The sequence below is a fragment of the Bos taurus genome, chromosome 10, assembly GCF_002263795.3.
Source record: "Bos taurus isolate L1 Dominette 01449 registration number 42190680 breed Hereford chromosome 10, ARS-UCD2.0, whole genome shotgun sequence".
Classification (NCBI taxonomy): Eukaryota; Metazoa; Chordata; class Mammalia; order Artiodactyla; family Bovidae; genus Bos; species Bos taurus.
The window spans coordinates 21,511,653-21,525,970 of NC_037337.1; the positions used below are offsets into that span (position 1 = coordinate 21,511,653).

Below are 14,318 nucleotides of genomic sequence, written 5' to 3' on the forward strand. Positions count from 1 at the left end.
TGGGTGCCCTTGAAAGACCCACAGGCTGTCCCATCTTTCTCTTCACATCCTCCTCCACTTTCCCTGCCTAGCACCAGTCTTCTTAGGAAAGACTTGGAGAACAATGAGGAAATAAGTGGAGGAAACAGGGACACGTGTGAAAAGGGAGATGCAGGGGATACTCAGAGAATCCAAGCTTCCAGAGCAGAAAACAGGCAGAGAGAACAGCCAGCGACCACGCAGCAGACAGGCCACCAAAGGAGGGTGCTGAGAGGGGATGGGAGAGGAGACAGAGAGGGCGAGCCTTGGATAGAGAAGCCGGAAGAGCCAAGGGTCTGGTACTGGTCACAGGAAAGAATCCTGGGTCACCCTCAGATGCCAGCAAAATCAGGAAAGCGGAGAACGGTTAGGTTCAAGAAGAGTGGATGAAGACCCAGGAGCAGGATGTGCAGGCTAAGATGGGACAAGCAGAGGGTGAGCAGAGGCTGGGCTCAGAGAAAGGCAGAGACGTGTGGAAATACAGGCATGTCAGACGGTGCAATGGGCAGAAATATGGAGCCAGGGAGAACGGGAGCCCAGGTCCAGCTTTGAGACAGGGAACCAGGCAGAGGGGAAGGGAGACAGACCCAGAGAAGGACAGACATACAGGGAGCCAGGCAAAAGCAGGGCTTCTCTCCTCGGCCCCTTACCTGCGGCAGGAGTGTCCAACCGGCACGCTCACCCTCCAGGACTCCTAGCAGAATGAGGAGCTGCTTCGGGAGGACAGAGAGTAGGGATGGATGTGAGAGGGGGCTAGGATAGGGAGAGGACGGCAAACTAGACCAGACGGGTGGGGCAGAACCCTGGAACCGTGTTAAGCCCTCCCTTCTTCCCCCTTCCATAGGAGACAGTGGGAACCGCCTGTCTACCCCTCACCACCCCCCAACTCCATCTATACCCAGTCTGGCTCGCTCAAGACATAGGGTTCCCTGAGGACAAAGCCTAGTCTTTGTCACCTGGTTCTGACCAAGCCTGACCTGATGTTCCCAGCCCCTTATCATGTCCCCAGGGCAATGGGTACTAGGCAGTGACGCACTGGACCGCAGACTAAACCCCCAGCTTGCGTACTAGGTCCTCGAGTGACCTGGAGATGGGGACAAGTAGCTTTCATGCCAGGGGGAAATGAGTTGGCATATGCACCTGCAGGAGATGGGAATGTGGGGTTGACTCGGATCCCCCCAAGGACATGGATATAGGGTACAGGTCCCCTGGAGACAGATGTGTATTCCTGAGTCCAACAATGGGGCAGTGGAGGGCCCTAGGGAGTTGGAGACCCGGGGGGAGAGACCACGTAATTGGTGGAAAGCAGAGAAGTCGTCCTACCCACCTCCACACTCTAGAGCTATATTGAGAGGCGACAGGAGATAGTTTGGGAGGGGGAGCTTGGGAGCATGTTCTTGGGTGTGAGGGTGTAGGGAAAGCCAGGGCAGCGGAGTCTGGCTTTGTTTCCTGAACACAATGTCCACTTAGTCATAACAGGCACGGCTACTGCCTCTGAGAGGTGGCATCACTGGAGGCGGGGAGGGGGCCACGAGGGCCTGGGGCGCTTGGGGACACCCACCAAGAAGGACATGTGAGTATGAGCCCCACGAGGGTTGAGAGGTGACACCAGGGTTCTACCTGGGAAGACGGGAGCTGACTGCAGAGCCCCCACCCTGTGGAATGCCAAGCTTGGGGCCCAGCTGGTGTAAATCCCGGGGATTGCCAGGGCCCCAGCCAGCCTCAGCAGCACCTGCACCCTCTGGCAGCCCAGGGAGGCGGAAGGGAACACCGCCACCCTCACCCCTCCTGCCTCAGGCCCCAGGGATTAACGCCTCTCCCACCCCCTTCCCATCCCACATGGGAGCAGAGGATGGCAGTGAAGGGTAAAAGCTTCTATGTGCAAATGTGTGTTTGGGTGTGCAAAACAATGCAGAGGAAAATCTGCAAACTGGAGTATGTAAGTGTGGAAAACCCTCATGTGTGTGTTAAGACTGGGCATGGACCCGTGGTGGTCAAGTCTGGACAGTAGATTGCTGGACTGCGGGTCTGCGTGCACATCTGCCATGGTGGCATGGGGGAACTCCGTCTTCTGCTTGACAGGTCAGACAGTGGCCACTGTATCAGGAGCGTCGGGGAGGGGCTGGGGGCTCCGGGTGTGTCCCTAATGTAATGCAACCTCACGTTCCCAGGAGGACACCTGCCTGCAGACAGGGGAACACACAGAGAGGGCAGCACGAAATTCTTTTCCTGACAAAGGGAAACTGAGTCAAGGACCCGGGCAGTGGAGCCCCTCCCTGGGCATCCTGGCTCCAGCTGCCAGGCCCCAGCACCATGGGGCTCCAGGTCCAGAGAGGGTGGGGAGTTGCTCCCAGCCTGGGGCCATGTGAGGACAGGCCAGGGAGGAAAGGAGGAGGGGAGCCTGTAGCTGGGAGACAGGGGACAAGCCTCTGGTCTGCAGGAGAAGGTGGCCCTCACCCCGTGTGCTCAACTCCCCCTTCAGATTAAAAATAACCAAGGTAAGGGCTTGATGAGGGGGCGGCGGGGAGGTGGTGTGAGAAGTCCTGTCTTACCACTATCTGCCCATCAGTCCTTTGGAGGGGAGGAATGTGCCCAAGGACTAAAAAAAGGCCCTGGAGCCAGAGGGGCTGGGGCAACAGACCTTTCATGGGCAAATCTGGAGGCCCCGGGTGTCCTCTTGTCACCTCCAGAGCCAAGGGATCAAGGGAGGAGGGGCTGGGAGGAGAGAGAGGTGGAAGGGAGGGTCCCTCCGGAAGGACTCCAAATTTAGGCAGGGGGTGGGGGCAGCAAAATATAAAGGAGCGCGCTCCAAGGACAGACTGACACTCCTCTGAACCAGGTAAGTACGGGGCTCAGGGTGGGAGCCCCCATCTCAAAGGGAATGGGCTGAGATCAGTCAGAGGCCCAAGGGTTCTTGCTCCAGCCCTGGGAAGTTGCCCCCGACGGAGGGGAGGTTCCCAGGGGAAAACCAGAACCCTCTTTTCTTCTACCGGCATGGCCTCCCCGGCTTTCGTCTCTTCCGTACGCTTTCTTCCCCTTTGTCCTTCCTTGGATGGCTTCCCTCTTGCAGTCCAGTTTTTTGTTTTTTTTTTTCAAAGGGAGGATGGTTACAATATTGTGGTGGTTCTTGCCATACATCAACATGAATCGGCCACGGGTGGCTCAGTTTTATTTTTCCTCTTGGTTTTTGTCAGCACGTGTCACTATCACACTTCCTGGTCTGTCTCTCTTCCTGCCCCTCTTGGCTGTGTGTTCTAATCTCCTTGCATCTCTCTGTTTCAAACGCAGATTCCACACCCCACTCCTTGCACTTTTACCAACTCTGCATCCTTTCTTTCCTGTCTCTCTGCCTCTCACCTGCCCCTGACTGCCCCTTTCAAGTCTGTCCTGCTCGGTTGACTCTCTGGCTTGAGACTCGCAGGTTACTTCTCCCCATGGGCTGCCTCCCTTGTTCTTCATTCTCCTTGTCTCTTCTTCTCTCTGCCCGGCTGTACCTCTGTGGCTCATGGTCCAGGGTCTTCAGGATTCTCTGTGAAGAGGTCACCAGGTGAGAATCACCCCAATTTTCTCCTGGAAGCCAGGTTGCTGGACCAGGGGACCCTGTCTCTCCTCTGAGTGGCTCAGCACCTTGCCTTAGCAATCTCCAGTCCGTTCCACCCCACGCAAACCCCTCACAGATTTCCCTTCAGCCTCATATCAGAGGACGAGAGAGGGCTGGAGGCAGGCCAGGTGCTTCTCAGCTGGGGAGGTGGGAGTGACAGGACCCAGGTGGTGAGGAGATGGGGCAGGGAATGGGGACTGCAGAGGGCAAGGCCACCACTGAGGCCCGGGCCCTCCTGTCTCAGCCGCAGAGGAACGACAAGATGACCGATGCCCAGATGGCCGATTTTGGGGCGGCAGCCCAGTACCTCCGCAAGTCAGAGAGGGAGCGACTGGAGGCCCAGACACGGCCTTTCGACATCCGCACCGAGTGCTTCGTGCCAGATGACAAGGAGGAGTTTGTCAAGGCCAAGATCCTGTCACGGGAGGGAGGCAAGATCACTGCCGAGACAGAGACTGGCAAGGTGCGTGGGACACAGCACAGGGTGGTGGGTGCAGGGGTGGAGCCACGTGCAGTGGCAGCTGAGGGGCTCTAGAAAAGAGCCAAAGCCAGCGGGGGCTCAGGACGATCTCCCCTCAAGTGGCCCAGCATCTGAGTGAGAACTGACCATTCTTGTTGGATCTGAGCAAGTGTAACAAGGCCACCCCAGGGATGCCCACCCCTTGCCAGGGAGGATGCTGCAGGCAGGGAACCTCAGCTGGTTTCCTCCCCAGATGGGTTATGTAGCTAAAGAGGGCACAGACCGCATCAAATGAAGCTCCCTTCTCAAACCTGCATCCCTCCACTCTGTGCCTTAGTTTTCTCCACGGACCAACTCTCCCCAGCGCGCCCCAACCATACCAAGAGCAAATTTACAGATGAACACAAAGCAGGAACTCTTGAGCAGAATGCTCAGTCCAGGGCTGACGACTAGCACTCAGAAGCCCACAGCCCCTGGTCCCTCATGCCAGCTGTGAGAACTGCCACCAGTCAACAGCAGTGGCTCTGAACCGTGTGCCCGGTAGACTGACTGTCTACGAGTCCGACTGTCTACACTGGCTGACTGTCTCGTCCCCTTGAGGTGTGCAGTAACAGGCCACAACCACTGGGGACTTTAACTATGACCCCAACTCTGCCACTAGCAGCCACCATATACTGACAAATCATTGATCATTTGCTCCACTGTAAAAAAAGTGCTGGAATACCTACTCACAGGATCTCATGATGCAAGGGCATGACAAACTGGCCAGTGGCAGTCAAACCATTTGACAGTGACCAGTGAAGAGTGTAGAGTAGATGGGTGAGATGTTTCTCCAGCAGCAGCAAGGTTTGCCCTTAGCAATTGATGCCCTCAAGCATGCCCCCAAGAGTCAGGGTAAGATCAGAGAGCTTCTGCCCCCAGACCCTCAGGGAGGGACTGAAAGGTGATGCTCATGGGCAGAGTCTGGGGAACTGGCAAGACACAGGGACTCTAGGGCAATCCATAAGAAGGGACAGAGAGCAGGAAGGTAAATTATCTGGCGTCATAGGAAGCTATGGGGTAGGGCCCAGGCACTATGAGAAAAGAGCCAGGGGAACAAGGCCAGGTCACAGCCTGTGTTCTGGGAGGAGGTAAGTGGGCAAGTCTAGAGAGGGTCCTGGAAGAAATGTCTGTCCTACTGCCCCTCGCCTCCACAGACGGTGACCGTGAAGGAGGACGAGGTGTTGCAGCAGAACCCGCCCAAGTTCGACAAGATCGAGGACATGGCCATGCTGACCTTCCTGCACGAGCCTGCTGTGCTTTTCAACCTCAAAGAGCGATACGCAGCCTGGATGATCTATGTGAGTGCGCCCTACACACGGCGGGGAGTCTTCTGCACGGGGTCCAAAGTCGGCCAGGGCAACTTTCTCAAGGGGAGGGGACTGGAACTCTCCCTCTGCTCCCTCCCAATCCCTGGTTAGCTGCAGGAAGACAGGAGCCAGCTGGCATAACCAGGGACGCCTCTGCCTAGCACCACGCCCATCCCAGGCTCTCCCCTCCAACTTCTCGTGACTGCCCTGTCTCTCGTTTCAGACCTACTCAGGCCTCTTCTGCGTCACCGTCAACCCCTACAAGTGGCTGCCCGTGTACAATGCCGAGGTGGTGGCCGCCTACCGGGGCAAGAAGAGGAGCGAGGCTCCTCCCCACATCTTTTCCATCTCCGACAACGCCTACCAGTACATGCTGACAGGTGGGCTGGCGGCCCTGACATGTGGCCCCTCAGCCCGACACCATAGACTGAGGCCCTGAGCCCTGACCCCTCTGCCTCTCCTCTTTTCTCTTCCAGATCGGGAAAACCAGTCCATCCTCATCACGTGAGTGAGCAGCACCCATCCACAGAGGGGCCTGGTGTGGGGGAGGCCGAGGCTGATTCCTGGGGTGCTAGAGATGGTTGAAGGCTGTGGTTGCCAGGAGCTGGGCTCTCTGAGGAGAGCCAGAGTGACCTACGGTGATGGGCAGATTCTGCAAGGAGCTAGGCCCTGGGGGAGGAGATTCGATGGCTGGTACTCTGAGGGAAGAGGGTGCAGTGTTGAGCTTCAAATGGAAAACTGGGAATCTGGGTTCTGATGGGTCCCTGTTGCCTCCAGTGGAGAATCCGGGGCAGGGAAGACTGTGAACACAAAACGTGTCATCCAGTACTTTGCCAGCATCGCAGCCATAGGTGACCGTGGCAAGAAGGACAATGTCAATGCAAACAAGGTACGAGGTGGGCTGCAGGCTCAAGAGAGGGGGTTAGGGGGCAGGCTGACCAGATGACCCCTAGCCCTGCCCTGGGGAACAGTGCAGACAGCATCCCTGAGCCCAGTGCCCGAGACCTTCCCGGCAGGAGACATGCTCTGAGGTCTGAATATGGCCCTCTCGAGCTGCAGACCACCAGCAGTCCATCCCACTCCACCCCCACCCTCCCCAGCACCACCTGGAGGTGAAGCCCCACGCTCTGCCCCCTCTGCAGGGCACCCTGGAGGACCAGATCATCCAGGCCAACCCCGCCCTGGAGGCCTTCGGCAACGCCAAGACCGTCAGGAATGACAACTCCTCCCGCTTCGTGAGTGCACCTGACCACTGCCCACAGGCTTCATGCAGCATTGATGAAAAAAGGGGGTGGAGGTGCCGTTTTGCCAACAGTCTCCACACGTGGCTGACCATCCTGCATTTGGTTTTGGGATATCAAGTAACACACATGCACACTCAAACCCTCCCTACTCAACCTGGCCCCTGAGTTCTGAGAACTCAAGAAAAGAGACCCAGAGCCACCAGAGCTGTTCGTTGCAGAACCAAGTCATCGGGCTGACTTGGGTCACATTCTATATTTTTTTTATGACTGTTCCCAAAGCTCTTCCACGCTGTAAGTGGAAGAGCTGGAAGGAGGACAGCAGGGCTTTTGAGCCAATTCCCCAGCCTTCCATCTGTCTAGCAAGTTCCCAACCCTCTCTGAGCCCCAGGTCCTTCATCTGTGAGACCGAGGTAGTAGTCTCTACCTTGCTGGTTATTGGGAGGATGATGTGAGAGCATATCAGAGGCACAAACAGGATGCATTCTATTTTGTTTATGGTACTAAACTGGGGCTCCAGGGAAATCATTTACATTTCCAAAACCATCCAGGGCATTCTGGATTGCACTGAGGTCCAGGATTTCCATCTGTCTCTTCTAGCCCCCTCCCTCACTCTTTGTCCCATCTACCCCCAGGGAAAATTCATCAGGATCCACTTTGGAGCCACTGGAAAGCTGGCTTCTGCAGACATAGAGACCTGTGAGTATGCAGGGAGCCTGGACCCCTCCTCGAGTCCTTCACCTCTGCCTTCACTCCTCGCTGGGTGCCATCTTCTGTCGACATTTCCCCTCCATCTCCTGTCTCTGACTTTAGATAAAGTCTCCCGGCTTTATCATTCTTTTCTCTTTAAACCCAGTCTTCCCCTGTCTCTCTCCACTTGTCATGACAGCCTTTCTCCCCTGACCTCCACCCTTTCGCTGATTGGTTCTCTTCCTTCCCACCTGCCCTCCCCCCGCCTCTCCTACTCCAGATCTCCTGGAGAAGTCCCGGGTGATCTTCCAGCTGAAGGCTGAGAGGAACTACCACATCTTCTACCAGATCCTGTCCAACAAGAAGCCAGAGCTGTTGGGTGAGCCCCGTCAGAGGTCCCTGCTGCCCCTGGCACCCCCCGCAAGCCCAGCAGTGCAGGGCAGACCCCTCCTCCTCCTCACCCGCCCCGCCCCCCTGCTCACCTGTCCCCTCCCTCCATCTGCCCGGTACCTTTCTCTTCCTCCACCTTGGACCCACCTGTGTCAACTCTTGCCTCCTATTCACACCCTTCCTTGTCTTCTTTCTCCTCCCCTTTACTTCTTTTCTCCTTCTCCTCTGCATTTGTCTCCCCCTCTTCCACCTGTCACCCCCCACCATCCTCTCTCCCCATGTCCCCATCACCCACTTTTCCTTTTCTTCTGGATCCTTCCCTTGGCCTTTGCTGACTGTCCTCCTCTCTACCTGCTCCCGCTCCTCCCTTCTCCCCACCCCTTCCCCCACTGCGCCCCACTCCTGTCCCCTTGTCCCTGGCCCTGCCCCTCGCCTGGACAGACATGCTGCTGGTCACCAACAACCCCTACGACTACGCCTTCGTGTCTCAGGGGGAGGTGTCCGTGCCCTCCATCGACGACTCTGAGGAGCTCATGGCCACAGATGTGAGTGAGGAGGCAGTGGGAGGGCTCCGGGGGCTCCTGGGCCACCCGCCCCATCACCCACTATGAGTCTCTCGCCCTGCCCCAGAACGCCTTCGATGTGCTGGGCTTCACTCCTGAGGAGAAAGCCGGTGTCTACAAGCTGACAGGCGCCATCATGCACTACGGAAACATGAAGTTCAAGCAGAAGCAGCGGGAGGAACAGGCGGAGCCGGACGGCACGGAAGGTTCGAGGACAGGAGGGCAGGCTGAGAAGGCCTGGGGGGCAGCGTGTCTGCCTCTCGTGCAGGGACAGCACTCTGGGGGCAGAGTTTCCTCCATGCCATGTCCAAATGGGGTGCCTTTCAGTGATTCTTAAGGAGCAGCATTCACAGCAGCAATGTTAGGACCACAATACAGAAAGTGGGAGGAAACCCAAAGCAGAAGCAGGTGGTCGGAAGGTGGTGCCTTTTCCCATGGTGGGCTCTCCCCACCTGATCTAGACTCGAGGCTTTCTGTTCTATTATAACCTAGCCAGACACCACCCTCCATCCCAAACAGGCTGGATCCCAGAGGACCTGAGGCTTATGGGTGGGCGAGGGCAGAGACATGGGAGAAGTGGGAAGACAGGAGGCACCTCACAGTCCCGCTAGTTTCTCAACCCCAGCTGCACCGAGCAGAAGTGAAATGGAGAGATTTCCTCCTGTGCCCAAGACTCCGCCAGGCCCAGGAAAGCACGGACCTGAGTTCTGAGTATCCCCGTCACTAAGGCAGTGTGTATGTGAGAGTGCCCAGCCCTCAGGAGAGCTCCCCACAGGCTCCCTGCCATATTCTGCTGGGAGACAGGAGGCCAGGGGTCAGGACACAGCTCTGGGCATTGGCACATCACCCACATCACTGGGTCTCAGCTTCCGCCTCAGTGGAATGGAGCAGTAGCCCTTCCCAGCTCCCTCTGAAGCTGATTCGAGAATCCCTTGAGAAGTAGATGTGAAGGTGTAAACAGGGCTGGAGAAATGCCTGAGAATATTCCTCTTGACCTACCTTCAAGGATCCCTTCTCTGTATCTATCTAGATCAAGTGCCAAACCTGAGTTTCACAATAGCATGTCACCAGTTATCATAAAAACTCTCAAAATTAAACCAAGCAAGTCTCCTCTAAATAGAGATCATGGGGCTTTCCAGGTGGTTCAGTGGTAAAGAATCCACCTGCCAGTGCAGGAGACACAGGAGCTGCAGCTTCGATCCCTTGGTTGGGAAGATCCCCTGGAGGAGGAATGGCAACCCACTCCAGTATTCTTGCCTGAAAACTCCCATGGACAGAGGAGCCTGGTGGGCTACAGTCCATAGGGTTGCAAAGAGTCAGACACAACTGAGCATGCACACACACACACAAATAGAGTTCGTATGCTGGATAGCACATTTGGAGAGCTGAGGGTTGGTGGGCTGACCCACACACTGTTAGGAACCCTGATTTCCCAGCGAGTCAATTTGATGGACACATAGATTCACTGTAGAGCATGCCCAGTCCTGGGCTAGATCCTGGGACTGGGGACAAAGACAGCAAGGAGCAGAGGACATCATCAGCCACAGTTATGGAGGGTTACGGAGGGGCCTCAGGCACACAATGGCTGTGTCACCACGGCAAGCCCTGTGCCCTTCAGGCCTCAGTTTGCAGCTGTTTAATGAGAGGGTTAGGACCTAGTGGCCCTGAGCAGTGAAGGACAGTCTATGGAAAGTGCTTGTTTATCCCCTTCTTTCTCCACCAGATGCTGACAAGTCCGCCTACCTCATGGGGCTGAACTCAGCCGACCTGCTCAAGGGGCTGTGCCACCCTCGGGTGAAGGTGGGCAACGAGTACGTCACCAAGGGGCAGAATGTCCAGCAGGTGTACTACTCCATCGGGGCGCTGGGCAAGGCGGTGTACGAGAAGATGTTCAACTGGATGGTGACGCGGATCAACGCCACTCTGGAGACCAGGCAGCCTCGCCAGTACTTCATAGGCGTCCTGGACATCGCCGGCTTCGAGATCTTTGATGTGAGTGGGGAGCCCCAGGCCCGGGAGAACGGGAACTCACTGGTTCACACAGGCAGCCACCGCTGGCCAAGCCAACTACAGGCCAGCCCCGGGGAAGGCTCCCCAGGGGTGGAGACAGCCATGTATCTTCAGGGGGTGCTCCCTCCCTGTTGCCTGGCTGGACGCAGCCCTGGGCCGACCCCTCGGGCCACAGACCCCTGCCTGCCTGATCCACTCCTCCCCGTCCCCACCCTGCAGTTCAACAGCTTCGAGCAGCTCTGTATCAACTTCACCAACGAGAAGCTGCAGCAGTTCTTCAACCACCACATGTTCGTGCTGGAGCAGGAGGAGTACAAGAAGGAGGGCATCGAGTGGGAGTTCATCGACTTCGGCATGGACCTGCAGGCCTGCATCGACCTCATCGAGAAGGTGCTGCCTTGGCCCCTCCACCCAGTCCCTGCACCTGCCATCCCAGACGAAGTGGCAGCCCTATCCCTCTACACCCAGGAAACTAGTCCCCAGATCCCCCAGCCTCCCTCCAGGCCCTGCTTCCCCTCACTGTGACACTGTGGGCATACACAGGTCCAGCCTTTCCTTCTCTCCCAGCACCCAGGACTTTGTCCCATATGGTGGACCTGAAGAGAGAGATGCAGTGAAGGAGGAGACTCCTAGCCGCTCTGACGCCCCATGAGAAGCATCATTCGTGGAAAGGACCTAGGCTGAAACTAGACACATTGGCTTCCTATACTCTTCCAGTTGGCTGAGGATAAGCCTGTCTTCAGGCCCTCTTGTCTATGGAGCTTCCTCAGAGGACACTCCTTGTCCTGACTTGCTTTCAGTGAGCCTTTGCGGAGGGAGGCAGAGCCCACAGCAACTGATGGTCCCCCAGCCCAGCCACGACCAGTCAGAAATAGGGGCCTCCCCCCACAAGCTTTGCCTAGTGATCCAGGGCCCTGCTCTTCTGGAGGCCTCGGATTCCCCTGAGATTGTATGGAAAAATATGTGTGGACTGGTGGGGCGTGGTGCATACACAAGTATGTGTGTACACAAATTCTGGGGAGGAAATCTTGGGGTTCACCAAATTCTCAGTAGGATCCCTGTCCCAGGAAAAGTCAAAAACTGCTACACTTTCTGAAGTGCAGGACATCGTGCAGAACCTGAATCCCTCTAACCATTCCTTGGAACACCGTTCCCTGACATACAGGCACAGGTCTGGCCTGGCCTGCCCTGCCCTGCAGTCTGGCGCCTCCCATCCCTTCTGTCCTGTCCTCATCCCGCTCTGGGGCAGGGACATCCAGGAAGAAGGGGCTGTGCTGTGAGCCCTGGGGGTAGGGACTGGGAGTACAGGGCTCTTCTTTGGGGCCACTGGGGCAGGAAGAGGTTCCCTAGGCCAGATCTGAACGTACTCAGATTTAGGTTAACGTCAGGAATGTTGGCTTCCTGTACCAGGACATGAGGTGGCAGCACGGGCTCTCTATGGCTTGCCAGATACACAGCTGCAATTTCTCCTCAATCGGGGTGTGGGATTCTGCAAGCCTGGGGATGCGTCCAGTAACGCTCTCCTCCCCCCCCTCAGCCCATGGGCATCATGTCCATCCTGGAGGAGGAGTGCATGTTCCCCAAGGCCACCGACATGACCTTCAAGGCCAAGCTGTACGACAACCACCTGGGCAAGTCCAACAACTTCCAGAAGCCACGCAACATCAAGGGGAAGCCAGAAGCTCACTTCTCCCTGATCCACTACGCCGGCACGGTGGACTACAACATCATAGGCTGGCTGGAGAAGAACAAAGACCCGCTCAACGAGACGGTGGTGGGCTTGTACCAGAAGTCTTCCCTCAAGCTCATGGCCACGCTCTTTTCCTCGTATGCCTCCGCTGATGTCGGTAAGAGGGCAGCCCTCCACCGCCAGAGCAGTTCTGGAGGTGCAAGGGGCCAGGGGCCCACTGCTTCAAAGCACGTGATTCCAAAGGCAGGAGGGAGAGTTCCCTGGTGGTCCAGTGACTAAGACTTCAAGCTCCCAATGGCGGGGTTGGGAGTTCGATCCCTGGTCAGGAAACTAGATACCGCATGCCTCAACTAAGAGTTCACGTGCTGCGGCTAAAGAGCCCACATGCCGCAACTGAGACTGGCACAACCAAATTTTAATATATATATATATATACTTTTTTAAAATTAAGAAAATAAAGGCAGGAGGGAGCCATAAGAGGGGGACATCAAGAGAGCCCACAGCAGCCCATCTGTGCCGTTTCTGTGGGAGTGTGATTTTCCCCTCTGGGTTATGGATGTTGGTATACGTGTTCTGCGCCTCTTCAAGACTCAGAGCAACTGAAGATCGGTGCCAGAGGCACCCGCATCACTGCAGCAGGCCTGGCATAGAACCATCCTCTGCAGGAGGCCGCAGTGAATGTGTAGAGCTTCAGTGAATGTACGGTAGAACAAATGAGCCTCCCCTTCAGAGAAGGAAGAGAAAGGGTGTGGATTGAAATGAGGAGGGTAAAATACAAGAAGAAAGTGGAAAAATGTAAGCATGGTGTGGGAGGTTAGAAGAGAGAGGGAGGAGAAAGCACTAATGTTATTTCAAGACCTACTGTGTGCCAAACAGTGGAGAGGCAGCATGAAACTTTGATCTTTTCTAATCCTCTCTATACCATTTAAAGGGAATGACTCTCCTCCTCGTGGGAAAATGGAGACTTGGAGATAAATTGTCCAAAGTCACACAGCTAGTGAGCAGCAGAGCCCTGCCCCTGCTCAAAGGGTCTCCGATTTCAAGCCCTGGTTCATCATTCCTTCTCTTGTTACTAGGGGACAGCAGTAAAGGCAAAGGAGGCAAGAAAAAGGGTTCATCATTTCAGACAGTGTCAGCCCTCCACCGGGTAAGAAGGGCCCAGAGATACCAACAGACCTGTGGTGGGCAGACCCAGCCCAGAGCATTTTGTCTGCACCACCCTTAACCTGATGCTCTGAGTCTGGGGAGAAAAGAAGCTAGAGTTATGTCGTTGTTTTTGGCATGTAAATTCTACACAAGCCTGAATTCACATCATAAGTTATATATCACCTCCCAATCCCTTAGAGGGCTCTGGTGACAGGTTGTCTAGGGCCCGGGGTCAGGACTAAAGGGATGGTCACTGTGGCTCCTGACCTCCACTTCTCATCTGCCTCCAGGAGAATCTGAACAAGCTGATGACCAACCTGAGGACCACTCATCCTCACTTTGTGCGCTGCATCATCCCCAATGAACGGAAGGCTCCCGGTGAGCGACACACAAGGCTCTAGTCTGGAGAGGGCATTTGGCATCCACTTGTCCTGAGGCTGACCCCCTGCCTCTCCCTTCCTGCTGCAGGCGTGATGGACAACCCCCTGGTCATGCACCAGCTGCGCTGCAACGGCGTGCTGGAGGGCATCCGCATCTGCAGGAAGGGCTTCCCCAACCGCATCCTCTACGGGGACTTCAGGCAGAGGTGGGTACTGGGGTGCCACAGGGCTCAGGGAACAGAGAAACCCTGGGCAGCCTTGTGGGGAGAGGAGTCTGCAGCTGGTCTCAGATTCTGTGACAAAGTGTTAGTCGTTCAGTTGTGTCTGATTCTTTGTAACCCCACGGACTGTAGCCTGCCAGTCTCCTCTGTCCGTGGAATTCTTCAGGCAAGAATACTGGAACGGGTAGCCATTCCCTTCTCTAGGGGATCTTCCCGACCCAGGGATCGAACCCAGGTCCCCAGCATTCCAGGCAGATTCTTTACTGTCTGAGCCACCAGGGAAGCCCCTTGATTCTGTGGGCAGAGCAAATCAGTGCAGAACGTGGGTAACTCCAGGCACCTCCTTCCAGGTATCGCATCCTGAACCCAGCGGCCATCCCCGAGGGTCAGTTCATTGATAGCAGGAAAGGGACAGAGAAGCTGCTGGGCTCCCTGGACATTGACCACAACCAGTACAAGTTCGGCCACACCAAGGTGAGTCTGGAGGCCCTTAGGGTGGAGGTGTAGGATACCCAGCCACACTGAGTGGAACAGCTGAGTTCGGAAGGCAGACCCTGAC

At 56.2% G+C, this 14,318-nt stretch overlaps 1 protein-coding gene across 1 annotated transcript in view; it reads left to right on the top strand.

Annotated features, from left to right (window-relative positions):
• Positions 1–2,082: 2,082 nt before the first annotated feature.
• MYH6 (myosin heavy chain 6) overlaps positions 2,083–14,318 on the top strand; it is a 28,190-nt gene continuing 15,954 nt past the window's right edge. Inside the window, exons 1-18 of the mRNA XM_024997942.2 lie at positions 2,083–3,565; positions 3,864–4,082; positions 5,276–5,419; positions 5,652–5,808; positions 5,905–5,932; positions 6,206–6,317; positions 6,571–6,663; positions 7,305–7,368; positions 7,640–7,738; positions 8,191–8,294; positions 8,380–8,518; positions 10,036–10,304; positions 10,542–10,712; positions 11,860–12,169; positions 13,089–13,159; positions 13,449–13,536; positions 13,627–13,744; positions 14,110–14,233. Of these exons, the coding sequence (XP_024853710.1) occupies positions 3,882–4,082; positions 5,276–5,419; positions 5,652–5,808; positions 5,905–5,932; positions 6,206–6,317; positions 6,571–6,663; positions 7,305–7,368; positions 7,640–7,738; positions 8,191–8,294; positions 8,380–8,518; positions 10,036–10,304; positions 10,542–10,712; positions 11,860–12,169; positions 13,089–13,159; positions 13,449–13,536; positions 13,627–13,744; positions 14,110–14,233 (2,292 nt within the window). The 5' untranslated portion in view covers positions 2,083–3,565; positions 3,864–3,881. The remainder of the gene's footprint in view (positions 3,566–3,863; positions 4,083–5,275; positions 5,420–5,651; positions 5,809–5,904; positions 5,933–6,205; positions 6,318–6,570; positions 6,664–7,304; positions 7,369–7,639; positions 7,739–8,190; positions 8,295–8,379; positions 8,519–10,035; positions 10,305–10,541; positions 10,713–11,859; positions 12,170–13,088; positions 13,160–13,448; positions 13,537–13,626; positions 13,745–14,109; positions 14,234–14,318) is intronic.